Below are 26,793 nucleotides of genomic sequence, written 5' to 3' on the forward strand. Positions count from 1 at the left end.
CGTGCATTACCCTAGAATGTTTGTTCACCCGGTTTAACTCTAACTATTAGCCTCTGAACCCAAAGGAAGGGTACGGCTCTGAACTTTTCGGTTTGCTGGAATGATACAAAATTGGAATGCGCTGCCTGAAAGGGTGGTGGAAGCAGATTGAGTAGTGACTTTCAAAAGGAGAGGGAATTAGGGGTTACGGGGAGCGGGCAGGAAATTGGACATGAAGCTGAGTTCGGATCGGTCAAGGCCCTGTGGGTGGCGGAGCGGGCCCCAGGGGCTGAGTGGCCGGGTCCTGCTCCTACTTCTTGTGTTCTTTAGATTTGAGGTTAGGATCAGATCAGCCATGATCTTATTGAATGGCGGACCAGGCTCGAGGGGCCGATTGGCCTACTCCTGCTCCTATTTCTTGTGTTCTTATAAATACTTGAAAAGGAAAAATTTGCAGGGCTATGGGGAACAGGCAGGGCAGTGGGCCTACTCGGATAGTTTCAGCATAGAGCCACGATGGGCTGAACGGCCGTGCTGTAAGATTTTATGAGTAGGCGTTCATTTTGTTTTTGTGGCTGTCGCAAGCCTGTTTGTTTATTTAATGTTCTTCTTTCTGGTGGGGTACAGTCCCATTGCCACTGACAGCTCTCCATTATCCCACCCTAAAGCTCTTTCTCCATTGTGAATCTGGACGAGTGTCGGTCGTCTATTCCACCGTTGGACCCTCGTCCCAAACGTTGCTGACCTCCATTGGCTTCCCCCATCTCCCTAGTGGAATCAATTTCAAAATCCTCATCCTTCTCTTCAAATTGCCCAACCCCCCCCCCCCCCCCCCCACCTTCGGCCCCACATCCCTGTCCACACGCCCCACTCCGCTGTGCTTTCCCTCTCTCTCCACACCCCACCCACTCTACTGCTACTGATCGCCTGCTCCGCCAATGGGAGCGTAGCGCTGCTTGAGCGACGTTTACGGCCTTCTCTGTCCTGCCCGCAGTACCTTGCAGCGTGGAAGCCTAAGTTCAGCTCTTTCAGATGTTATGTGACTGTGTGGGTCCAAGAGGGAGTCTCGATTGGGTTGCCTGAAGGACTCCCTTGGTGTCAAAGCTCTCACCTGACCGGGCGATATGCCCGAATAGTTGCAATCGTCGGAGACTGATGGTTTCAGAGACCGCGGGTTATGTTGCACGACATCTTATCTCTGCGTTCCGACCATGGTTGTACCAGTGGACTCCAACTATTTGTTAGAGACAGCATTGGTCAAAGGCATCCAGTCTCCTCCTCCAGCCCTACAATCCTCCGAGATCTCTGAGCTCTTCCAATTCTGGCCTCTTGGGCATCCCCGATTTTCATCACTCCACCATTGGCAGCCGTGCCTTCAGCTGCCTAGGCTCTAAGTTCTGGAATTCACTCCCTAAACCTCTCCAACTCTCTACCTCTCTCTATCCTCTTTTCAAGATGCTTCTTAAAACCTACCTCCTTAACCAAGCTTTTGGTCACCTGTCCTAATATCTCCTTATGTGGCTCGGTGTCAAATTGAAACATACAAAATTCTTACGGGGCTCAACAGGGTAGATGCAAGGAGGATGTTTCCCCTGGCTGGGGAGTCTAGAACCAGGGGTCACAGTCTCAGGATAAAGGGTAGGCCATTTAGGACTGAGATGAGGAGAAATTTCTTCACTCAGAGGGTGGTGAATCTTTGGAATTCTCTACCCCAGAGGGCTGTGGAGGCTCAGTCATTGAGTACATTCAAAACAGAGATCGATAGATTTCTAGATATTAAAGGCATCAAGGGATCTGGGGATGGTGCAGGAAAATGGCGTTGAGGTAGAAGATCAGCCATGATCTTGTTGAATGGAGAGCAGGCTCAAGGGGCTGGATGGCCTACTCCTGCTTCTACTTCTTATGTTCTTATGTTCTTAAATTTTGTTTGATAATTGAAGGGCCTTGTGACATTTTACTACCTTAAAGGCGCTATATAAATGCGAGTTGTTGTTGTTGTTGTTGTTGTTGTTGTTGTGACGTGTTGGAGCCCACGAGTTTGCTCCATATGTCAGGACCAGGATAACAAGACAGTTATAGAATTTGAGCTTGGTTGCTAGTTGGATTCTTGAGCTCCACCCGTTCTTATCAAGAGATCTACCGTTGGGGACAGTGTGTGCAGGCGTTGGGTGAGGACTGGGTCATGTCTGGCTGCGAGGCCCCCCTGTGCCAAAGTACCCTGCCAACGCTCGCTGGTGCTCCGCTGGTGTTAGGGATGACAACCCTGGCTGGAGGCATTCCAGGAGGTTCCATCACATGACCTCCCGCCTCCAACCCGGCCCGCCCCCAAACTCACACCGTTGGTTGCCCGGCACAGCCATCCTCGCAATGCTCCGTCTTTCCCCCGCTGGTTGGAATCTCTTTGTTAGCTGATTGGATGATTCTTGACTGTTGGTCAAACAGCCCTTTCTTTTCCCCCATCTCCAATATTTTTATAACTAACAAACAAAAGCGTTCAAAGAAAAACACTTTTTTTTTAATGCCCCTGTGATTTTTCTCCCGGGTTTTGCGCGCAGCAGTGTCCTGGAGATTAAGCTTTAATTCCTGGAGACTCCAGGACAATCCTGGAGGGTTGGCAACTCTAGCTGGTCCAGTTCTGGGCACCGCACCTTGGAAAGGATATATTGGCCTTGCAAGAAGTGCAGTACAGATTCACCAGAATATTACCAGGGCTCCAAGGATTACATTATGAGGAGAGATGACACAAATTAGGCCTGTATTCCCTGGAATTAAAAAGGCTAAGGGGTGATTTGATTGAGGGTTTTAGGATTTTGAAAGGATTTGATAGGGTAGATAGAAACGTTTTCCGCTGGTGGGAGAGTCTAGGACAAGGGGACATAACCTTAAAATCAGAGCCAGGCCATTCAGGAGAGAAGTTAAGAAACACTTCTTCACGCAAAGGGTGGTAGAAGTGTGGAACACTCCCACAAAAATCATTAGATGCTAGCTCAATTAATAATTTTAGATCAATAGATTTTTGCTAGTCAAAGGTATTAAGGGATATGGAGCCAAAGCGGATGGATGGAGTTAGGATACAGATCAGCCATGATCCCATTGAATGGTGTGGAGATGCCGGTGATGGACTTGGGTTGACAATTGTAAACAATTTTACAACACCAAGTTATAGTCCAGCAATTTTATTTTAAATTCACAAGCTTTCGGAGGCTTCCTCCAAGCGTACTCCAAGGCGGCCTTCGAGACACACGACAACGCAAAATCGTCGAGCAGAAATTGATAGCCAAGTTCCGCACCCATGAGGACGGCCTCAACCGGGATCTTGGGTTCATGTCACGCTACACGTTACCCCACCAGCGAACAAATGTTATCTGTTTTTAATATAATGGGTCAGTTGCTGTCTTTTCTATGTTTCTACCTCTCTATCTGTTTTTTTTTGTTTTTTTTTGGTGATTTGTATATTCGGAGACCTTGCAGGTAACACCTGTCTGTCTGCACACTGATTGCCTTGGCAACGGGCAGTTGAAAAAACTGTCTGTAATCACCAAGCATTGTTCTGTGATTTATAAATGCGATTTCATTTCGAGGATTCCAATGAATGGTGGAAGAGGCTCGAGGGGCTGAATGGCCTCCTCCTTTTCCTATGAAGTGGCCATTTGGTTGACGGCAGCTGGTGTGTGTGGGACTGACCTGCCTCCCAGCTCAGCTCTGCGCTTTCAGGAGAGAGGGGGTGGAAAAGATTGTCAAAAAAAAGAAGGAACGGAAGAATTGGAGAGAGGAGATTTTCATTATTTCATTAGGTTTGTCCAAGGTGGATTGTGAAGATAGGACCTATAGATGATATAATCTGCCCAGCACCACAGAGTCTGAAAATAGTCAGCTCTGAAAACCACAGCAACCCACAGGAAGAGGCAGTTAGGGTGGGGCAGCAGGTTTGCTGTTCGCTGCTGCTCATGCAAATACTCTCCCTTCCAAAATATTAAACAATCATTATTTAAATGATTATATTGAGTTAGAAAACCACGTTGGACAAGCCTCCAAGAGCCTGTACTTCTGCCCTTCCATGATGCGTGTATATAAAGTTACAGAGGCTTCAAGCAATGTGTGTGAATGTGTGCAGAGGGTAACGCTAATATAAGAAAGAACTGGTATTATATAGCTCTGTATCAAGACCTCAGGATATCCAAAAATGCTTCACATCCAATGAATTACACTTAAAGTGCAGTCACTGTTGCCATGTAGGCAAAGGTAATGTACCTTCGTAAAGGTAGTATCAGCCGTGGCTCGGTTGGTAGCATTCTTGCCTCGTAGTCAGATGGTTGTGGGTTGATGTCCCACTCCAGAAACTTGAGCACGTGCTCCAGGTTGACACTCCAGTGCAGTGCTGAGGGAGTGCGGCACTGTCGAAGGTGCCGTCTTTCAGATGAGATGTTAGATTGAGGCCCCATCTGCCCTCCCAGGTGGACTTAAACAATCCTATGGCACTATTTTGACGAAGAGCAGGGGAGTTCTCCCCGGCGACCTGGCCAACATTTATCCCTCAACCAACACCTAAAAAAAAAACAGATTACCTGGTCATTATCATTGCTATTTATGGGACCTTGCTGTGGGCAAATTGGCTGCCGCATTTCCTATATTATAATAGTAGCTGCATTCAAAAGTGGATTGGCTGTAAAGCACTTTGGGATATCCTAAGGTCATGAAAGGCACGATAAAAATGCAAGTTATTTCTTTCTTTCACACAACTTTGTAAAAGCTGCGATGAGCACTAAGGGTAAGTTTTTAAAGTCACAACAGGCCCAATAGCTCAGTTGGTAAATTGCACTGCGCAGTGTGTTTTCGATCGCCGGTCGGTGCTGTGTTACTTGATCTTATCTGAGACATTGGTTAGGGTGCTAGAACTTGCCTCAATACCCTGGAGCTGTGGAATGGTAAAATCAATCCTGATTGCCATCCAATGGCCTTTACTGAACGTGTGCGCTCATGTGTGTTGACGTTAGGATGTGGTGCCCAACTACGGTCAAACTGCCGGCAGATGCTCACCGACAAAGCTTACAATTGAAGGACGGCCATGTGCGTGAGGTGCTTCTGCCACCGTGCCCCAGCAAGTGTCTGCAGCATCAGGAGAAGAGGGGAGAGTCAGATCTTGTCCTCACAATAACAACATGCATTTATACAGCGCCTTTAATGTCCCAAGGCGCTTCACAGGAGCGATTATCAAACAAAAATTGACACCAAGCCACATAAGGAGATATTAGGACAGGTGACCGAAAGCTTGGTCAAAGAGGTAGGTTTTAAGGAGCGTCTTGAAAGAGGAATGAGAGGTAGAGAGGCGGAGAGGTTTGGGAGGGAATTCCAGTGGTGGAGCGAAGAAAATCGGGGACGCGCAAGAGGCCAGAACTGGAAGAGCGCAGAGATCTCGAAGGGTTGTAGGGCTGGCATTGGTTACAGAGATAGGGAGGGGCGAGGCCATGGAGGGATTTGAACACAAGGATGAGAATTTTAAAATCAAGGTGTTGCCGGACCGGGAGCCAATGTAGGTCAGGGGTGATGGGTGAGCGGGACTTGGTGCGAGTTAGGATACGGGCAGCAGAGTTTTGGATGAACTCAAGTTTATGGAGGGTGAAAGGCAGGAGGCCGGCCCAGGAGGGCATTGGAATAGTCGAGTCTGGAGGTAACAAAGGCATGGGATGATTGTTTCAGCAGCAGATAGGCTGAGGCAGGGGTGACACCTAAGTGCACAATGTGGGGGTGGATTTCAACTCCAGTGTGGGAAGCCGGCAGGGAGCCTCCATAGGAGGCCCTCACAGAGGGTTGAGTCTCATTTACATCCCACCAGCTAGCTACCCACCTGAAACAGGCATAAAGAGGCAGCTGGCACTCAGGTAAGTTGCGGTGGCGGGGTTGGGGTGGGGGGGAGGTGAGTGGGTAGGTACGTGTTGGGCAGGGTCTCATGGGTGGCCATTCAGTACTCCATTAAAATACCATCGGTCTCAGGACCCCCAATTAGCATATATTAATGAGGCTCCTGCCTGAGTTAGGTGGCCGCCTCGGCCGCCGGCAAAAATCAGCCGGGATAAACCACTCGCCTTTAACTCCCATTCCACCCAGTCACTGGCGGGAGGAGGGAGTTAAAATTCCCACTACATTTTCCAGCAGGAGTCAGTGGGCCGCGATACAGAACAAGGAATCTGATTGATTTCCCTACCAAACCCCCTCCCACGTCCCGACCGGGGGCTCTGAAATCACTTGGAGCACCCCGAGATCGTGGAAGGATACAGCACAGAAGGAGGCCATTCAGCCTATCGTGCCTGTGCCGGCTCTGTGAAAGAGCTGTCCGATTAGTCCCACTCCCCCCTGCTCTTTCCCCATTGGCCCTGCACTCAGCCAACTCAGCACTGACCAAGGATCAAACCCAAGACCTTCCTGGTGTGAGTGTGACTCACTGGGCAGCGCATTAGGGGGCACCTGATTCCAAGATCACCAGCGATTGAATTACAGCTGAAAAAGACGGAGACCAGGCCAGAAAGTCGGGGGGGGGGGGGGTGGAAGCACGGTACGCACATATCTCGTCTCTTGTTATATTTTTAATCCCTTCCAACCGGCCCACCTGCATTCCGATTTTACTTGTGGTGGTCAAGGTGGTGTTTGCCGAAGATTGAAGCAACATCAGCCGTGAACCGGCTCCAGAGAGAGAGAAGAGTTCACCGAGACTCATCACTCTGTGGATCGGTGCCAGCTGAAATAGAGAACAATGTCTGAAAACTCCACCTACGTTTCTCTCTCCTGTCCAATTTGTTTGTGTGATGTACATTCAAGTGTAAATGAAAACCCTTTGAGGTTAAACCTTCCTTTTTTGTTGTCAGTCGTAGCTTTTTGGAACTTCCTCTTTTCTTCTGAACACTTCTTTTCCCTTCAGTAACTCCCTATTAAGCCTTTAGCCCCTCCGCCTTGGAGAACCCCGCGCTGTCCTGGACGGGGAACTCTATTAGCATACAAGGCTACGGACCAAATGCTGGAATATGGGATTAGAGTAGACAGGGCTTGATGGCCGGCGCGGACACGATGGGCCGAAGGGCCTCTATCCATGCTGTATAACTCTATGACTCTCTATGACTCTAAGAAGAAACTGATCATCTGAAAGACGATCCCACGCTCCCCTCCAACCTCGCCGTCGCCTCTACATTTTATCAATATTGCTGTGTACGTTGCTCCTCAGGACATTCTTCTTTCATTCCCCCTGAGCTCCAAGTACACCTCCTTTCACAATATTCCCCACTCCCTGCATCCTGAGATCAAGACTCATTGCACGATTGAGTAGAATGGGTCTACGTTCCCTAGAGTTTAGAAGAATGAGAGGTGATCTCATTGAAATGTATAAAATTGTTAGAGGGCTTGACAGGGTAGATGCTGAGAAGCTGTTTCCCCCTGGCTGGAGAGTCTAGAATTAGGGGTCATAGTCTCAGGATAAGGGGTGAGCATTTAGGACCGAGATGAGGAAAAATTTCTTCACTCAGAGGGCCGTGAATTTTTAGAATTCTCTACCCCAGAGGGCTGTGGAAGCTCAATCGTTGAGTATATTCCAGACTGAGAGCGATAGACACTAGGGGGGAATCAAGGGATATGGGGATAGGGCAGGAGAGTGGAATTGAGGTAGAAGATCAGCCATGATCTTGATGAATGGTGGAGCGGGCTCGAGGGGCCGAATGGCCTACTCCTGCTCCTATCTCTCATGTTCTTATTCATCATTTGATTGAGGTCTTCCACAGAATGAAAGGATTAGACTTGGTCCAATTGGATAGGCTATTTGAGCTAGATAGGTTAGGGAGGTCCAGGGGACACAAGTTTACGTTGCTTAAGAATAGAACTAGCTTCGGTGTCAGGAGGTACTTCTTTTCACAGAGAGCGGCTGACATAAGGAACAAGTTGCCGTCGCGTACAGTGAGTGCAGATTTGTTGCAAGCGTTTGAAAGGGAGCTGGAAGGGTTCCTGAGTGAGACCGAGGTAATTACGTATGGAAGATAGGTGGCTATTGGGTGGGTCGGGGGGGAATGTGTCTCCCAATCACTCCTGGAATTTGATTATTCTCCTTCAGGAGCGAGAGAAGAATTTCTCAAGAGTTTTTTGTCCGAAATTGGACGAAGGTATCTTCTCAGGAGATTGATTTTTGGTGGATAAGTGGGTGGGTCGTATGGGGGTCGAGGTGTGCACAAGTTACACAGCGACAGTGTGGGATAGGCTCGATTGACCAGCTGGTCTTTCCTGTCCTTTGTTTTAATGCGTTGCTATCATCTACTCCGACTCATCCTTTCGCAGGTCTCGAAACTCCAATCTCTTGCCTCACTCCTTCTTCCCCTTCCTCCTACAAGCCTTTAAACCCAAGCATGGCATCACCTAACTCCTTGAATTATCTGGTTTTGCTCTCCTACGCTTCTCAACGTTAGACAAAAGAGAATTGTACCTTTTTATGTTAAGATTATTTCAGGTCCATTGGTGTTTTGTTGTGAAAGATGCAAATAAACGGGTAGAAAACAACGGGTGAAATTGGGAACAAAACGTTTGTATCAAGTTGCTCTCCCGATTATGAAAGAAACAGCCGAACACCTTAGCAGAGGAATTTGATCGGGACGTGTTGCTATCGCACCTCGTGAGATGTGAGATGTTCGAGGACATCGCAGGACGTGATACTTACGGTAGGGGGGGTGGTCTCTTGGGATCACGGTGCACTGCCGTACCTGCGATTTTCCAGGGCGCACTCCCTGCGAGCATCACCCGCCCCCTTGACCTCCCCCCCCCCACCCCGCCCTCGAACTGGCAGCGTTAACCACTATCCGTTCGCTGCAGTCCCTCTCCAAGGGCGGTTCCCACTGTTGCAGACGGTTATGTCATCCTCGTGTCTGAATCATGAGGCCCCCCCCCGAGATGGAGAATGTCTGGAGGTGCTGCGTGCAATAATCAGTTTCATGCAGGCACAGGTTTCCTGTTTCTAGGGAACTGATAGCCAGAATTTACTGCTAAGTCAATTTGTAGCAAACACCCCTGACCAACAATTATCTCTCTTAACAGGCCTGTGAGCAGTTAAAAAAAAAACACTGGGACGATGTCATTAACTTTTTTTCTTATGTTCCAGCCTGTGTTTTCCAATCAACAAGTCTGTGTTTTCCAATCAACAAGTCTCTGCTGATTGGAAAAGCCAAGACTTTCTCTTCGGGAGGCGACAGGGAGATTTTCCTCTGTGGGTATCCCCTGGGAGTAGGGTTGCCAACTCTGGTTGGATGCATTCCTGGAGGTTTCATCTGCCTCCAACCGCCCCGCCTGGTCAAACAGCCTTTTCCCTGTCTCCAATACCTTTATAACCTAATAAACAAAAGTGTTCAAAGAAAATGAAAATAAAAACAATTTATTTAATGCCCTCATGATTTTTCTCCTGAGTTTCTTGCAGCGACGTCCAGATTATTAATCTTCAATTCCTGGAGACTCCAGGGCAATCCTGGAGAGTTGGCAACTCCACCTTGGAGCCCAACAAGCAAAGTGCAGCTCAGGTATGTTGCTCCGAGGAAGAGGTTGCTGCCTCTGCTTTTCCTCCGTGGCCCGTTTTTCTCCTCTCTGCAGGCTGAGCTCTTAAGCTGCCCGCATCAGGGCCTTCTGGTGAGCAGCAGCCAGAGGACCCCCGAGTGGCCGAGATCGTTCCAGGGTCGGGTTGCCAACTCTGGTTGAATGTGGTTGCATCACATGACCTCCCGGCTCCAACCGCCCCACCCTCATGCTCCCGCCATTGGTCGCCCAACTCGTCCATCGTCACCACGCACCTTCCTATGGCCAATTGGAAAGCGAAAATACTCTTCGTTAGCCAATTGGATGATTCGTGACTGTCAGGCGAACAGTATTTTTTCCCCATCTCCGATATCTTTATAAATAATAAACAGAAGTGTTCAAAGAAAATGAAAAACACATTTTTTTTCTTAAAGCCCCTATGATTTTTCTCCTCCAGGGTTTGCTCGCAAGTGTCCTGGAGATTCAGCTTCAATTTCTGCAGACTCCAGGACAATCCTGGTGGGTTTTCAACCTTATTCTAGAGGAAGGCTTCTTAAATAAAAACTGACGGTCTCGATTGCCTCCAGCCTGTTCCCCTCCCCACAGGAACCCCCCTACCAGCGGGTGGTCAGGGGCATTTTCAACAAAAGCGTAGAGGAAGTTAAGGCAGGAGCCAGACAACGGCCCCCTCCCACTTCATTTGAATTTGATCTCCGGGCCTGTACCTGCTCGAGGTGTAGGCCCAGTTACAGATCCTGGGAAATCCATGCAACGGGGAGCAGGCAGGGTTTAAAGGGTCCTCTCCCACCCCCTCCTTCCTCTTCCCTGCTTACGGGGGAAAAACACTGATTCCCCAGTAGCACATTTACTCCTACCCACTGCTTACCGACTGTGCCGAAGTCAATGCTAACAGCCCCAAATGCTGCCCGGCCTGAGGCCAGTGAACGCAGCACAGAACAGTTTAGGAAGGATGTCAAGGCCTTGGAGAGGGCGCAGAGGAGATTTACAAGAATGATACCAGGGATGAGGGACTTCAGTTTTCTGGAGAGACTAGAGAAGCTGGGGTTGTTCTCCTTGGAGCAGAGAAGGTAAAGGGGAAGATTTGATTTAAGTGTTCAAAATCATGAAGGGGAGATGAGGAGAAACTGCTTCCACTGGCAGGAGGGTCGGTAACCAGAGGACACAGATTTAAGATAATTGGCAAAAGAACCATGAGGGAGATGAGATGTTTTTATGCAGCGAGTTATTACGATCTGGAATGCGCTGCCTGAAAGGGCGGTGGAAGCAGATTCAATCGTAACTTTCAAAAGGGAATTGGATAAATATTTGAAAAGGAACACAATTTTGCTGGGATTTGGGGAAAGAGTGGAACCAATCGGATAGCTCGTTCAAAGAGCTGAGCAGGCACAATGGTTCAAATGGCCTCCTGTACTGTAAAATTCTATTCTATGATAACCGGGGAGGCGGGGGGAGATATCGAACCTGGGACCCTCTGGGCTGGATATTCCACTGGGAAGTGCAGTTACCCGTTATGGTCAGGAGAACATGCCCTCGGTCTGGAATTTGGAGACGACACAAGCTCACTGCGCTGCATCGTCGAAACTGTTTCAGAATCTGATACAAAAGATTAAAACGAGCCTTTAACTAAAAGATTTTTTAAAAATTTCTTTTGTCATTTATTAAATAGTTTATGTACAGTGCAATTAAACTACAGTCTCTTTTCAAAAATCAATCTTTCTTTTTTTTTTCTAAATTACATATTCACACCAGCCAGATCCACACTCTGGTGGTGTGCAAGGCAGCTTTCAGGTCAAATCTCTTCAGTGTACGGAGGAAAGAATTCGATACAGAACATTAATGCTGTGGAAGACTCTCCCAACAATGATTTCAAATCTGTCAGCTCAGAGTTATGTGCACGCCCGCATCTTAAATTTTTAGTACAAGCCCCAACGCAGTAGAATCTGTCCAGTGTTAAACCCCTTTGATCTCTAATGAAGATCGATATTGAAGACTCCTCAAACCTTCTCGAAATATTTTTTAAGAGCTTAATTTTTTGTTAAAAAAAAAACTTAGGGCTACTCTTCCTTCCTGACTATTTACATGAGTTTTAAAGAGATTGCGGATAAATTTTTACATTCTTTCCCCTGGCCCCACCCTAATTTTAAAATAGCCAAAAAGTGTTGCACTCATGAGTTGAAGTGCCAGGCCAGCGGCCTTCAGTCGGACCGAATGGCCGCCCCCCGTCTTTCCTCCTCCCCCAGGAACACGAGTGGCTTAAAGCTTGGTTCCATTTCCGATAACTGTGTCTCAAAGAAGGAATTTGTTCCTTTGTTACCTTTCAACACACACTACACGGTGGACAAAACGATACAGTAAAATATATATATATATATATATATAATTTTAAAAAAAGCTACAGCCAGTCAGCCACCATTTTAACACCACTGCCTCAGGCCGTTGGATAGGTGGATTTGGCAGCCATTTTGTTTCCCCCTCCTCCCTCGACCCCCAATGGGCAATCGGCCCAGTTCAGTACCTTTGTGTCACAGCGCACGCACAAACAGAAGTGGGTTGCCCTGTAGTGCAAATTCAAGTATCGCTGCCTTTCCATAAAGTATAATTTACTGTGAGTCACAAAAACAGGAGCTACATGGAGGGGGGATTAAAATCGGCAACAAACCCATCCCTGCACCAGTTTGTTTCCTGGCTTTGTTGTTAAATTGTATTTTCCATCAGTTTTATTATTTTAATTTTAAAAAGTGCTGGCGTTGCTGTTCTGACAAAAAAGAATCAATAAAGTCAAGCTCGGGGCATTAACATGTGCAAGTCCATAATAAGTATGGCCAGTCTTTCCCCTCCTCATCGTATATATAGTTCTCCCCTCAATCCCCAATACTTTGTTTTCCCTCGCCTCTCCCCTTCTTCTCCCTGTCCCAGTCGCCCCCACCCCCATGTCCACCTCCTCTTCCAAACTCCTCCCCTCCCTCTGTCCCTATTCCCCTCTTCTTCCCCCCTAGCTCTTCTCCTCCTTCCCCCAGGTTTCTCTTCTTCTGCTCCTCTTTCTCCTCCCTGACCCACTCTTCTCGTACTCCTCCCCTCCCTGTCCCACCTTCTCCTCAGTTCCCCTCTTCCTCCCAGTCCTCTTCTTCACCACTCCCATCCCCTCCGCCCCATTTGCTGCCTCCATCATTGGAAACCTGTATTACAGAAATTTTCTTTACTGTTGGATTATTCCAAACCTTTCCGACTGAGGAGAGCACAAAACCATTTGAGGTGTTTGAAGAGTCTAAAGGGAGAGCTGTGTAGGGCTTCAATGGGCCGAATGGCCTTTCCCTGCTCTCCTTATGGCGTTCTCCTGAATTCCCCCTCCCCATTCTTTTTCTTCCTATCACCCGCCATCCTTCTTCACTGGGCAAGGAATGTACCAACTGAGCAGTCGGGTAGGGACAAAAATTGAAAAATTACCAGGTTGCCTTACCTTTTTATAATTTAAATTGGTTTCAATCTGTCTTAATCCTCATCTAGCGGTCCCCCCCCTCCCCCATGCCAGCCCTTGCCCACCTCTGTAACCTCCTCCAACCCCATAACACAGAAGGCGTGCCATCTCTAAACACTAGCGCACTGCGCAAGCAACAAAGGTTGAACATTATATTATTCTTGGCCTCACAAGCGAGTACAGAGCGTTAATGTGAAACCAGCGGTTAGTTGAATGAAGATGGAAAAAGCAAGTGATTGACACAAGACAGAATGGTAATTAATGTGGGAGCTGTTAAGTGCTGCAGTCTCAATGCGCACCAGCAGGTGGCAATGTATTGTCAGGTTATTGTTTCTGAACATGGGAACGGGACAGAAATGTAATGACGTTCGGTGAATGCTTGGCACGTTCCCATTGACTGCTCTGTCCGCTACTTTAATTCTGGCATTAACCAGTTCATCTTAAGCTGAAATTGTGGAGCAAACAGCGTCGCACGAACACCTTAAGGAGTCAGTCTTGCCTCAGTGGGTCGCGCTCTCACTTCATGAGTCGGAAGGTCGTGGGTTCGAGTCCCACTCCACAGACTCGAGCACATAATCCAGGCTGACACTCCCAGTGCAGTACTGAGGGGGTGCTGCTCTATCGGAGGTGCCGTCTTTCGGACGCGACGTTAAAACCGAGGCCCTGTCTGCCCTCTCAGGTGGACGTAAAAGATCCCACGGCACTATTTTGAAAAAGAGCTGTGGAGTTCTCCCCCGGTGTCCTGGCCAATATTTAATCCCTCAACCAATATTACGAGAACAGATTAGCTGGTCATTATCTCATTGCTGCTTGAGGTTTCCCTACATTACAACAAGTGACTACACTTCAAAGGTACTTCATTGGCTGCAAAGCACTTTGAGGTCGTGAAAGGTGCTATATAAATGCAAGTTCTTTCCAATTGCCCAGTACTTAGACGCTGGCCAAAAGCCTCCTGTGGGGGTATTTTTTAATGTTGCATTGTTCATGGAACAGCCAGCGTTACAGGACCAGACCTGAACAAGGAGGGAGGGGGTCCCCAATAAACCTTTGAGCTGCAGCAGAGTCCATCACCGCGTTCCAGACGCTCATTGAGGTCTAACCGCGGTTCCACCCTGCGCTCAAGTCCACCGGCTCGCCGCGCCGATTGGTTTTTGCCGACGTTCGGCTGACTCCCCTCCCGCAACCCCCAGCGGAGGGAGGCCTGTGGGACACCTCACGGGGCCTGTGACACATGCACGGCCCGTTGTTTTTAGCGGTAGTCCAACAATCTGCACGTTCCTGTGCCTAAAAAAAAAAAGGGTTAAGTGCAAAGAGAGGCTTGTCCGGGAGCAGCGAGACTTCGACATTCAAAACACGACAGCAGGTCACAAAAAACACAAGAGCAAAACTAAACTAAAAGGTGCTGGTTCCTGCAGCAGAAATTCTTCCCACTCCATTTATATTAGAGAAACAAATCTGCATTATTTAAAAACCTTAAACTCTCGACGCTCAAAGGTTTTTTGTGGTTGGAATTTTTGCACTGTGACCGCTCGATGGTTAATAATGGATCAGAAACATTCCCAATCTTTTTTTTTTGGTTAAATTTCCTATTCACTATCAAAAATAAAGTGGGGTGGGGGGTCACCACTACAAATATGGAATTGAGATCAGAGGGGTTGGGGGGGGGGTTGTTATGAAGTTTTACATCTTGAAGAATTTATATATTTTTTAAAAAACAGCCCACAAGAAATTGTAAAACCACCACTGACAGATATTAATAAATCAGTTCACTTTTTGAAGTGCTATTCGAGTACACTAATAACATTAAATGGTTTTAAAACAAAACTGGCACAGTGCAGCACAGAGTGGCAGGACACAGATCTGAATCCCTCATCTGCCCCCACAGCGAGTTCCCAATGTCAGGTGCACTGTGCAGAGAGGGGAGAACGATAAAGAGAGATCTCTCCCCTTTCCCCCCCCCACCCCCTCCCCACAACCCCCGTTTAAAAGCAGCAGGAAGAGCACGCTGATCACTTTCCCGCAGGTAAAAGACGATGATCGTCACATTAGACAGTCAGCGGATCAGAGGTGAAACTCTCTGCCAATGCCCGCGCTGCACCAACGCAAGGTAACTCCAATTAAACCGTCACATCAGGAGCGTGAAGACCTTTCTTGCTGAATAGCCGGATGTCAATATAGTCGCCAACTTTACAGTGCGGATTAATATTTAGAAGCAACTGGGGGCCCCAGTTAAAAGCACAGTGAGTGAGCAACCAGAGTGAGAGGCAGTTTTCACAAGTGCCTAATTAGAATCCTCACTGCTGCCGTACAAAATAACAAGGACAAGAAAAGAAACATCTGGGACAAAAACCTAGGACCTTCCTCAGGAAGCTACGGATTCCGAGGGGCTCGTCGGCCAGCCAGATCAGTGGGGTCAACCGGAGAGGTCAACCAGAGGGATGTCCAGGGGACCGTATAAAACAGCGCGCGCCAAACTCCTCTGTCATTTTTTTCCAGTCCCCCCCCTCCCTCCCCTCTGTTCAAGGGAATCCCTTTGGGTGTAAGAAAGAGGGACGAGGGAGAAGGTGGTTCTCAGTAAGGCTGAGCCTCCGACGAAAGGTTTGCCAGCTGGATCAGTGCCAGCGCCCCGTACCACCGCTCCTTCTGTTCCTGCAGGTGCCTCCGGGAGCAGCGTTGTTCCCCCCCCTCCTCCTCCTCCTCCTCCTCCTGGCGATGGAGGCGGCCCATCGGGATCTTCTGCTCCTGGTCAGGTTTCTGGACGCACGTCTCTTCCTTGGCTGGGGTCGGCCGCTGTTCTCGGCTCTGCCAGTACCTGCGCGAGTTACACGGTCGAAAAGAAAAGAACTTCAGATGGGTAAACAAGCGCGAGCGGTCCAATGTTTATTTGTATCCGGCTGTTTTAATATCCGCAACAACCCCACCCCCCTCTGGCTCCTAATGGTTCAGCCTGTAATTCTGTGGTCCTTCCCCCATCAGGCAGCTCAGTTGGTACTTTCCCTTCTCAGTCCGGTTCTGAGCTGCACTCCCACTAAAACTTGCATTTATAATTGCACCTTTAACGCAGAAAAAACATCACGGGAGGCGTGAGGAGAAACAGATTCCGATCCAAGGGAGGAGCGATAGGATCGACAGCTCGGTCAAAGAGGTGGGTTCTTAGGCAGGTCTTTAAAAAGGAGGGGAAGTACTGGAGAGATCAATAAATCCAATCGGGAATCCAGGAGAAACTTCTTTACCCAGAGGGTGGTGAGAACGTGGAACTCGCTGCCACAGGGAGTAGTTGAGGTGAATGGCATAGATGCATTCAAGAGGAAGCTGGATAAACACATGAGGGAGAAAGGAATAGAAGGATATGGATGTAGGGTTAGATGAAGTAAGGTGAGAGGAGGCTCGTATGGAACGTAAACACCGGCATAAACCTGTCGGGCCGAATGGCCTGTTTCTGTGCTGTAAATTCTATCTAATTCTATGTAATTTAGGGAGTGGATTCCAGCAAGTGGGGCCTGTACAGGTCAGGAATCGCCTGGGCTCAATCCCTTGTCTGGAAGGACTTTGCTGGTCTTGGCCATGGTGTAGGGATGATTCCATTGGCCTCAACACCCAGTAGGACGGAGGGAGCTAAGAGTCCCAGGCCTGATCCCTATCCAGCGAGTCTGGCTGGAAAGAATAACAGCTCCGGCCACAAGGCCCGATTGCCATACCGCCAACCACCCACGGTTGAATATCCCGTCGCGACCTAGGCACACACATGAAAAAGTGGCCACTGGGTTCTGAGGTGAGGTGGGGGGGGGGGGGGGGGGGGTGGGGGGGGGGGGGGGGGGAGTGGGTGCTTCCCCCTTTGGAACTGTCGGGCAGCAGGAGTTGGTGCCGAGAGAGGAGAGGGGGAAAAAAAAATACACCGCGACAAATACGAGACGGCACAGGAGCTCAGTCGCTCACCTCGCGAGCCACTCCGCCACCGCCTTGTCCTCTTCGGCCGTCGTGACCTTGTCCTGATTGGTCGCGCCCTCCTGCCGCCTCAGTCTGGCGTACGGGTGTCTCGAGCAGTGCCGATTGGCGTGGGTAAATTTGCTGGCACAACCTGGAGAGAATTTTTTTTTTTAAAAAACAAACATTTCCAGGTCACTTTGCTTAACAGAGATACTTTCGCAGTAATTAATCTCCACACAGATCAACACTCAACACTAAATCTCATAGGCCCAGCACGGGCTGCATTGTTTGTTCAAACTTTGCCTCACTGGAGTGAAAAGGCACAAAGTTTGACTAAAACTGGGAGCATTTTGTCACCTCCTCCCACAGGGCAGGCAACAAGTCCAGTTACACTTCAACAGAGAACCTTACAGCAATGACTTGCATTTATATAGCGCCTTTGACGTAGTAAAACTTCCCGAGGCGCTTCACAGGAGCGTTTGTCAAACAAAATTTGACACCGAGCCACACGAGGAGATATCAGGACAGGCGGCCAAAAGCTTGGTCAAAGAAGTGGGCATTAAAGAGAGTCTTAAAAAGTAGAGAGAGGCAGAGAGCCTCGGGAGGGAATTTCAGAGCTTAGGGTCTAGACGGCTGAATGCACGGCTGCCAACGGAAGTGGGGGATGGGCAAGAGGCTATAGTTGCAGAGATCTGAGGGTTGTAGGGTGGGAGGTTACAGAGAGAGGGAGGGAGGGGCGAGGCCATGGAATGATTTGAATGCAGTTGAACCCTGGGTTGAGTCAATGGGTTAGATGCTGAGTTTTGATGAAGACTGCCACTCAAAGTCAACTCTCAATCGCAGACTTGGTAATCGCATACCCAGGCCCAGGCCGGGCAGACCTGCAGTACTCCACTGATTGAGCAGCCACGATCACTAAGGGGACCTGGAGGGTAAACCTGTCACTGGGTCTAGGAATCTTCCCATTCAGGTTCAGATGACCTTGCAGGGCAAAACACTAACAGGCAGGATGGACCTTGCTGGACAAACACCAGGCAGGCTAACCGAGGCGTCAGCCGTAGCTCCGAGGGTCCCGAGCAGCTCCGTAACACACGACTCTGTGCTCTACGGGCTGTTCCCGGGGACGCACACCGAGACAGATATCAACTGCTGCTGGAAGACCGTCAACTCGGTGAAAGACGCCCTTTGGTCTGCCCGAAACCTGCTGGTCTTCCAGTGCACGGAGCTGTCCTCGACCGAGTGTTGCAGACTGGCACATTTCAAGGTCCAGGACTACGTGCTCAGGGACACACCGATGCCGGGTGCGGCCGCCGCAAAGGCTCTGTGGGGAAAGGCAACCATTTGGAGCCTTCCCGCCATTGTATACCGAGGGGCTGCAATCAGGGAAAAACCCCCCCAGGCAAAATGTAAAATTCAAATTGATGTAATGTACCTGAAATGAATCTGTAATGTACCTGAAATGAATCTGTAATCAGTAATCTGTATTGAGTATAATGCAATGAGACACCCCAGAGTGTCATGAACTGTAATTATGTACAATGTGTTCATTGAACTGTACTTGATGTAACCTGCAAATTGTATAATCTGTATTGTGTACATTTGGAATGTGGTATGATAACTGTATTGTATGTTTTGCTGCAAATTTTATGAATAAAGTATATTTTATGAAAAAAAAGGTAGCACTCTCGGAGTCAGAGGGTTATGGGTTCATGCCCCACTCCAGAGACTTAAACACATGATCCAGGCTGACACTCCAGTGCAATACGGAGGGAGTGCTGCATTGTCAGAGGTGCCGTCTTTTGGATGAGACATTAAACCGAGGCCCGGTCTGCCCTCTCAGGTGGATGTAGAAGATTTTGTGGCACTTTTCTGAAGAGCAGGGAAGTTCTCCCTGGTGTCCTGGCCAATATCCTTCAATCAACATCAATGAAATATATTATCTGGTCATTATCACATTGCTGTTTGTGGGTCCTTGCTACATGCAAATTGGCTGCTGCGTTTCCTACATCACAACACTGACTACACTTCAAAAATGCTCCATTGACTGTAAGGTGCTTTGGGATGTCTTGAGGTTGTGAAAAGTGTGATATAAAATGCAAGTCTTTCTTTGACCTGCTCTGGTAAGCAGTGAGGGTTTTACATGGTTAAACTCCAGTAACATCCCGGCACGCAATTGGAGTTCCCCCAAGTCTTGGCTCTGCAAAACCCATCCTAAACTCTCTGGGTTTAGGGAAAAGTGACATGCCCTATAGGGAGAGAGTGTTGCACTCCATACTGGGTAAGCAGAAACCTGACAGCTGGGTTCGGAATTGGGAGAAGATTGCATTGGACACCTGGTGGCACTGTGCTGCAGCCCTAACACTGCACCCCCCAAAACCAGCCCAGTGCTGTAGCTACAAGTCTGGGGAAAGTTTGTGCCTGTAATCCGTGCTTGGGGATTCGTGCTGCTGTCCACCTAGTGACTATACAAGTCCACACTCAGTCACTCCACAACCAAAGTGAAGAAGGTTCCTGCTTGTAGAATTTTTACAGCACAGAAGGAGGCCATTTGGCCCATCGTGCCTGTGCCCTCTCTCTAAAACAGCCATTCACTGAGTCCTATTCCTCTAACCTTTCCCCAACCCATTTAAAACTCTTCCCTTTTCAAATATTTATCTTCTTCCCTTTTAAAAGCGATTGTGGATTCTGCTTCCCCCACATTCCGTACCCCAACTTAAAAAAAAATTCTCGGAACGCCAGGCTGATTGAAAAAGAAAGTCACCGTGACTCTGATTTTACAAGTCCTGCAAGACTCTTCAAGGGAGGGTCTCCAGAGTCAAACAAGCAACATTAGGCGATGCGCTTCCAAACAGAGGCAACATGTGCAGCACTTCCGAGGCCTTTTAAACGGGACCAAGATGCTTAGGGAGGACGAAGGCCGTTCAGCCCATTCTAAGTCATCCATTCAGAGAGATCGGAAAGTCCCCACATTGCTGCATCCAATTGTTTCTTAAATGATTCCACTGCTCCACCTGGAAATTTATTCCACGTTTTGAAGACTCTTTGTGCCAAGAAGACTTCCCTGATAGCAGTCCTAAAATGTCCGTTTATTAGTATGAATATATGTCCCATTTCCTAACTCAATTTAAAGTAATATTCCAGATTTGCATTCTCCATTTCCTTAACTATCTCAAATGATCACCTCTCAGGCACTTCTTTTGGGTGTATTCCGTAAATAATCCGTAGTGGAATCTAGTTATTTATGAACGGGACGAAGTGGATTTAAAAATAAACTAAATCCCGTGCAGTCTCCCCTCACAGTGAAATCTAAATTTTAAAAAATTCATTCTTGGGACGTGGGCCTCACTAGCAAGGCCGGCATTTAGAATCCATAGACTCTCACAGCACAGAAGGAGGCCATTCGGCCCATCGTACCTGTGCCAGCTCTTTGAAAGAGCTGTCCAATTTAGTCCCACACACCAGCTTTTTCCCCTTAACCCTGCAAATTAGCCCTCTTCAAGAACATGTCCAATTGCCTTTTGAAAGTTCTTATGGAATCTGATTCCACCACCCTTTCAGATAGTGCGTTCCAGATCTTAATTTATTGCCCATCCCTAGTTGCCCTTTGAGAAGGTGGAGGTGGGCCTTCTTCTTGAACCGCTGCAGTCCAGGAGACTGTACAGGTTTGATCACAACAGGAGCTGGGTGACAAAGGCTCAGGAAGTGTACCAGTGCTGCACATGCTCAGCAAATGATGCCGAGACTGACTGATTGTGTGCCAGGACTGTACAGGTGAAAAGAGGGTTTCCAGTTCAGGGACCCTTTTCCTGAACTGCAGCAGAGCTGGAACTCGCTGCATTCCTCTGCTTCTTCACACTGGGAGCCAGGCTGCTCTACTTTAACCCAGTACTTCGCAAAGGATCGCAAGCCTGAGGTGGCAAGACCCTCCGCTGCTGACCTCTGACCCACAATTCTTACCGTTCCTTCCTTCACCTTCAGTCTACTCCAATTAACTTTGTGTGTGAACACAAGAGCTGGAGTCGAATCTGCAGTGAGCGCATCCATCTGATGATATTATTGCTGTGTTTTTATGTGTCGTCAAGTACACGCATGGTCAAGATATTAATGCACACACGTGTATATACGTGCAACCTTTGAAATTGGATATATACTTGAAAAGGAAAATTTTGAAGGGCTTTGGGGAAAGAGCAGGAGAGTGGGGCTAACGGGATAGAATTATACTGGGGCTTAGAGGGTTAAATTATGAGGACAGGTAGCATAAATTTGGCTTGTATTCCCTTGAGTATAGAAGATCGAGGGGTGATCTGATCGAGGTGTTTAAAATGTTAAAAAGATTCGGTAGGGTATATATGGAGAAACTATTTCCTCTGGTGGGGGAATCAAGAACGAGGGGGCATAATCTTAAAATTAGAGCTGGGAGGGAGGGAAATCAGGAAACTTTTTCCATACAAAGGATAGTAAAAATCCAGAATTCTCTCCCCCAAAAAGGCTGTGGATGCGGGGGACAATTGGAGCTTTCAAGCCTTTTGGGGGAAGAGATCGATAGATTTTTGTTAGGTAAAGGAATCAAGGAATATGGAGCAAAAGCTGGTAAGTGGAATTGAGATACAGATCAGCCGCGATCTCACTGAATGGCAGAGCAGGCTCGAGGGGCTGAATGGCCTACTCCTGTTATTATGTTAGCTCTTTCAAAAGCCGGGACAGGCACAATGGGCCGAATGGCTGTACATAAACTGTGTCAGCTGTGGCTCAGTTGGTAGCACCCTTGTCACTCAGTCACGAAGGTTGTGGGTTCAAGTCCCACTCCAGAGTCTTCACCTCATAAGCTAGGCTGTCACTACTGTGCAGTACTGAGGGAGTGCTGCATTGCCTTTTTGGACTCTAAGGGATATGGGGATCAGGCGGAAAAGAGTCGAGGTCGAAGATCAGCTATGATCTTATTGAATGGCGGAGCAGGCTCGAGGGGCCCTATGGCCTACTCCTGCTCCGATTTCTTATGTATCTTCTGAATCGGTCAGCTGCGGACCCCCACGTTACCCTCGGACTGGGAGCTCTCGCATCCCCCTCTTGCTGGCTCGCTCACCTGGCTCGGAGCAGATGAACGGCTTCTCGCCTGTGTGCAGGCGCTGGTGCGTCTTGAGCTGTCCACTCTGCACGAACGCCCTCCCGCAGCTCGGGTAGTCGCACACGTACGGTCTCTCACCTGGATGCGGTCAAAGAGAGAGAGGAGGGGGAGGAGGAAGAAGAAGGAAAGAAAATAAAATACTTTTTTCCCCCCCATTAACTTAAAAACCACCAATCTCTTCAGCTTATAGAGATAAGGTCACACACGTCCGTGGAATTTAAAACACACCACAGTATTCCCAGTAGGTTATTCTTTCAGGGAGATCCCAAGACTCGGTTTTCAGAGAATGCAGACAACCGATCGAAATCGGCAAAAAAGCGAAGACATTTTTTTAAACCGCATCTTAAAGAGCCAATAATTTGCTCTTTGGCGGCTTCTTCAGTTCCATCGCCCGTGGAACCAGTAGGACTATGCAGACTGACCAGTTGCCCCCACAAAAATGGCAATCGGGTTCTTATTTACGTCACAGGATCCCAATTTCCATATTAAAAGGGCCCCCCCCTCCCCCCGCAATCGTCTGAAACAGCCGGTCGCTTTGGATACCCGGCGGCAGGCCCCTTTCAAAATGGAGCCGCCCACATCGCTGTCGTTAACGGGACAGTGAGGCGACCGAACCCCGAATTACGAGGCCGTTGCTGCCCCGTCAACGCCAGGCGAAGGCAGCAAAAATCATCCCCCCCCCCGCCCCCCCACAATGCTTCATTATTGAAAAACCCGGGTGAAGTTGATGGATTCGGACACCAAAGTTGAAAAGAGTAGGAGCGACGGCCACATCACAGACTTTCCAGAAGAGTCACCGGACAGCAGTCAGGAGCAGAGGTCACTAAGGCCTAATTGGAGATCCCCAATTAAGATCAGTTAGCTCAGCACAGACCAGGAACTAAACCTGCAACCTCCTGGGTGCGTATGACACAGCCACATGCTGCATTTATCAACTGATCCACGGGGAGAAATTCCCAACACCATTTTTATTTTAAACAAAAGCAAAGTACTGCCGATGCTGGAAATCTGAAACAAAAAACAGAAAATGTTGGTAAACACTGGTCAGGCAGCACCTGCGGAGAGAGAAACAGAGTTAATGTTTCAGGGTGACCATCCATCAGGACACATCGTCAGCAGTTCTGGTGAGAGGTCATCGACCTGAAACGTAAACTCCGTTTATATCTCTCCACGGATGCTGCCTGACCTGCGGAGTGTTTTTCAGCATTTTCTGTTTTTATTTCATTCTTTTGTAAATTGAAAGATCAAGGTCCAAAAGTGCAGATACCACCAAGGTGACGATTGCAAGGGGAGAAGCAGTGTCGAGTAACACCAAACTTGCCCCTAGATTCACCCACATAACAAACACAAACCTCCAAAAAGTAATTCACGTGAAGCACTTGGATACATTTTCAGCTACAGGATGAGGCGCTACGTAAACGAAAGTATTTTTAGATTGCAGAAGGAAGGCAAGACTGAAGGTGTTAGGGGGGTTCCACGATGGGGACCCTGGGAAAGAACGAGTCGGAGATAACGTGAGGAGTCTTGAGCTCGATGGGTGGGTGAGAAGATGGAGCAAGAGCGGTGAAGGTAACGATGGTGAATATTTTTTAAACGGAGTGGCCTCCTTCTGTGCTGTACGATTCTATATGGGCAGGAGCGACGAGCTGCCTGTGCTGTCCCCTCTTCCACTTACCAGTGTGCGTCCTTCTGTGAGCTTGTAGTGATTTTTCCCGCGGGAATACTCGATTGCAGATGTGACAGCGGATCCGGCTGGTGGACACAGTGCCCTCAGTGATCAAATCTCGGACTATTTCTGCTCTTGGGCGGCCACGTCGAATCCCATCCTGCAACACAGAACCCGAGGATGTCATTTGTGAACACCCACATTCCCGAGTTAGACCCCTGGCCTGCGCCGAGTTAGCCGATCTCTCAATCTAATCGGGGGTCGGGGGGTGTGGAAACAGTTGGGATGCTGCAGTTGGCATCAGCGCTATTGAACGAAGCAAAAATAGTATAATAATAAAAAAAAAATCGGCCAGGGTCCCTGCTCCTGCTCACTGTTCAACGACCTCTGCCAGGGATGGACGTCAGGTCAGGACCAGATCAGGCTTAGCTCTGAAACTCTTCAGAGCACAGAAGCCTCCCAGTCTTCAGTATTTAGGCCTAGAAAGAACGGCCACTTGCGCGAGGTACTGGGAGGGCTGTTTCCACCATACAGCAGCATGGGCAGTCCATGTGATATTCTTTCTGGCAGCTTGGCTCAGTGGAGGCACTCTCACACGAGCTAGAAGGTTCTTGTTTCAAGTTCAATCAAGGCTGACATTTCAGTGCAGTTTGAGGGAGTGCTGCCTTGTCAGAGGTGCTGAGATGTTAAGCAGAGCCTATTCAGGTGAATTTAAAAGATGGCACTTTTGTGAAGGGCAGGGAAGTCATCCCAGTGTCCTGGCCAGGGGCAGACTGGCCAAATGGGAAATCAGGAGATTTCCCCAAGTGCCCCCCATGAACGTTTCCATAGCGCTGTATTATTAGCACCCCCACCCCCCCCCCCCCGCCATTTTCCATGAGAATCTCACACTCTCTTGGGGGAGCCAGTCTGCCCCCCTGGCCTGACCAACATTCACCCCCCCAACCAAGTCAAAACTGGTCATTCATTTTATTTTTTGTTTACGAGATTTTGCTGTGCACAAATTGTCTACCACATGGACGGGTACAGTAGTGCAGTGGTTGTGTTACTGGACTAGTAATCCAGAGCACGTTAGTTCAAATCCCACTATTGCAATTTAAAAAATCTGGAAATCCGGTATCAGTAAAAGTGACCATGAAGCTGTCGTATTGTCATTAAAAACCCAACTGGTTTACTAATGCCCTCTAGGGAAGGAAACCTGCCGTCCTTACCCGGTCTGGCCTCTATGTGACTATTAACTGCCCTCTGAAGTAGCCTAGCAAGCAACAGAGTTGTATCAAACCATTCAGCGGTTCAAGAAGAAAGCCCACCACCACCTTCTCAAGGTCAACTGGAGACGGGCAATAAATGCCAGCCTTGCCAGCGATGCCCACATCCCAAGAATGATTTTTTTTAAATTGCCTACACTGCACTTCAAAAGGACTTCACTGGCTGCGAAGCTTGAGAATGCAAGTTTTTTTTAAAAAACCCTTTGACTGCAGTGGAGGCAAATAATGCGGGGGAAATTTAAGGGAGATTTGGGAAGTTAGTTCAGGTAACGGGGGTGATTGAGAGGAATTAGTTTTTTTTTGGGCGACTGCAGAGCCTGTACTTTCCTAGGTTCCCAATCAATAAAGATGCGGCTATCACGGTGACGGTCACCTTGGAGCAAATTTAAATAACGACGAGGAAATAAAACACAAAAAGGATGAGGATTTTTTTTTTGTGCAGAAAAGCCCCGGGATTTCCTCCTGTTTGACAGTCGGGATGAATGGGCGCGCCCCGGCAGTAAGCCAATCACACGGCACGTGGGGAGGGTGGGCGGGGCCGCCCGGTGTCCCGTCGCCATGGCGATAGAACGTTGGCGCCTGCAACATTTTGGCGGGTTCCGCGCGGACTGTGGCAATTTCAGGTCATTCAAGGAGGGAAGAATCTCAACCATTCATTAAAAACCCCTTGCATTTCTAACAACATAATAATCAAGGCCACGATCGTTTTTTTAAAAAAAAGAAAGAAAGTGAGGGAAACTTTGCAAGTGAACAATTCGCAAATTGAATTGAAAAATGCGTTTCATTTAAAACGAAAAAGGGACTTTGATACATCTGGAAATTGACCTGTTCGGTTGAGAGAGCTCAATTACATCTGTTAAGTTATTTTTAACAACTGAAAATCACGCTGCCCTTGGAGAGAGGGGGGGGGGATGAACAGCAAGGGATTTCCAGCAAAACTTGCTGGCCCCAAACCAAATATAGATCTGCAATTAGAAGTTCGAAAAACACTGCACCTTTTGACTGACTTACATGTTACAATTATAAATTATATTTAAGTACAGTTGCAGTAGTGACAAACCAAGTGCAATGGGTTTTATTGCCATTATTATTCCCTGCATTAGGTATTAAAATCCCATTTGACAACCTGTGCACCGCATCTCCTTCTAAAGTCGCTGGGTCCGCTACAGGGACACCAACAAAGAACGCCGCCTCCTTTACCTTATACGCGGGGATGTCAGGACTTTGCCCGGGTGAAGTTGACCCTGTTGATCCGGCGCTGGGAGTCGGGCTCAGGCTCATATTGTTGGAGTTTTCCGCCCATTTGTAGGGAAAAACCACTGAAAAATCCCCCAAACTTAACTCCTCGGCCCCGCGCTTGGATTTGAACGGCGTGGATTTAATCACAGAGACGATCATCCGCTTGGGCGAATCGCAACCCGCGCTCCCGGGCATAATAATATACATTGATTTTTCTTTTAAATAAAAAGAGATGGAAAGTCCGGTTCTTGTATGTTTCTTGTCCTCTGGCGCCTTTCCCGCGTATTTTGCCTGCTGGGAATTCTCGTTAACCAATCAGTCCAGAGATACGGGGGCATCCCCGCGCTTTCCGTCCAATCGGTTGGTGAGCTGTCGTGTGTCAAAACAGGCATTTAAACTGAGTTTAAAGCTGGGTCCGTTTTTTTTTAAAAAAGTATGAAAATGACTCAGGCTCTGGCAAGACAAGGAGGCACAGATCATTGCTGAGGCATAGCATTACTCTATGAGTGTACTAATCAGTACCTCATTGTGTTAGTAATAAGGAAAGTATGTCCCTAAATAGTAA

The 26,793-nt window shown here is 48.3% G+C and overlaps 1 protein-coding gene across 1 annotated transcript; it reads right to left on the minus strand.

Moving 5' to 3' along the window:
* Window positions 1-15,574: 15,574 nt before the first annotated feature.
* On the minus strand, window positions 15,575-26,487 carry LOC137299793 (zinc finger protein 367-like). Its single transcript, XM_067968730.1, has 5 exons — window positions 26,190-26,487; window positions 23,731-23,881; window positions 22,014-22,133; window positions 16,940-17,081; window positions 15,575-15,815 (listed from the first exon to the last, which is right to left on the minus strand). Exons 1-5 carry the CDS (start codon window positions 26,433-26,435, stop codon window positions 15,575-15,577), a joined length of 900 nt encoding a protein of 299 aa, XP_067824831.1. The 5' UTR covers window positions 26,436-26,487.
* Window positions 26,488-26,793: the final 306 nt, after the last annotated feature.

Source organism: Heptranchias perlo, chromosome 29, assembly GCF_035084215.1.
Source record: "Heptranchias perlo isolate sHepPer1 chromosome 29, sHepPer1.hap1, whole genome shotgun sequence".
Taxonomy (NCBI): domain Eukaryota; kingdom Metazoa; phylum Chordata; class Chondrichthyes; order Hexanchiformes; family Hexanchidae; genus Heptranchias; species Heptranchias perlo.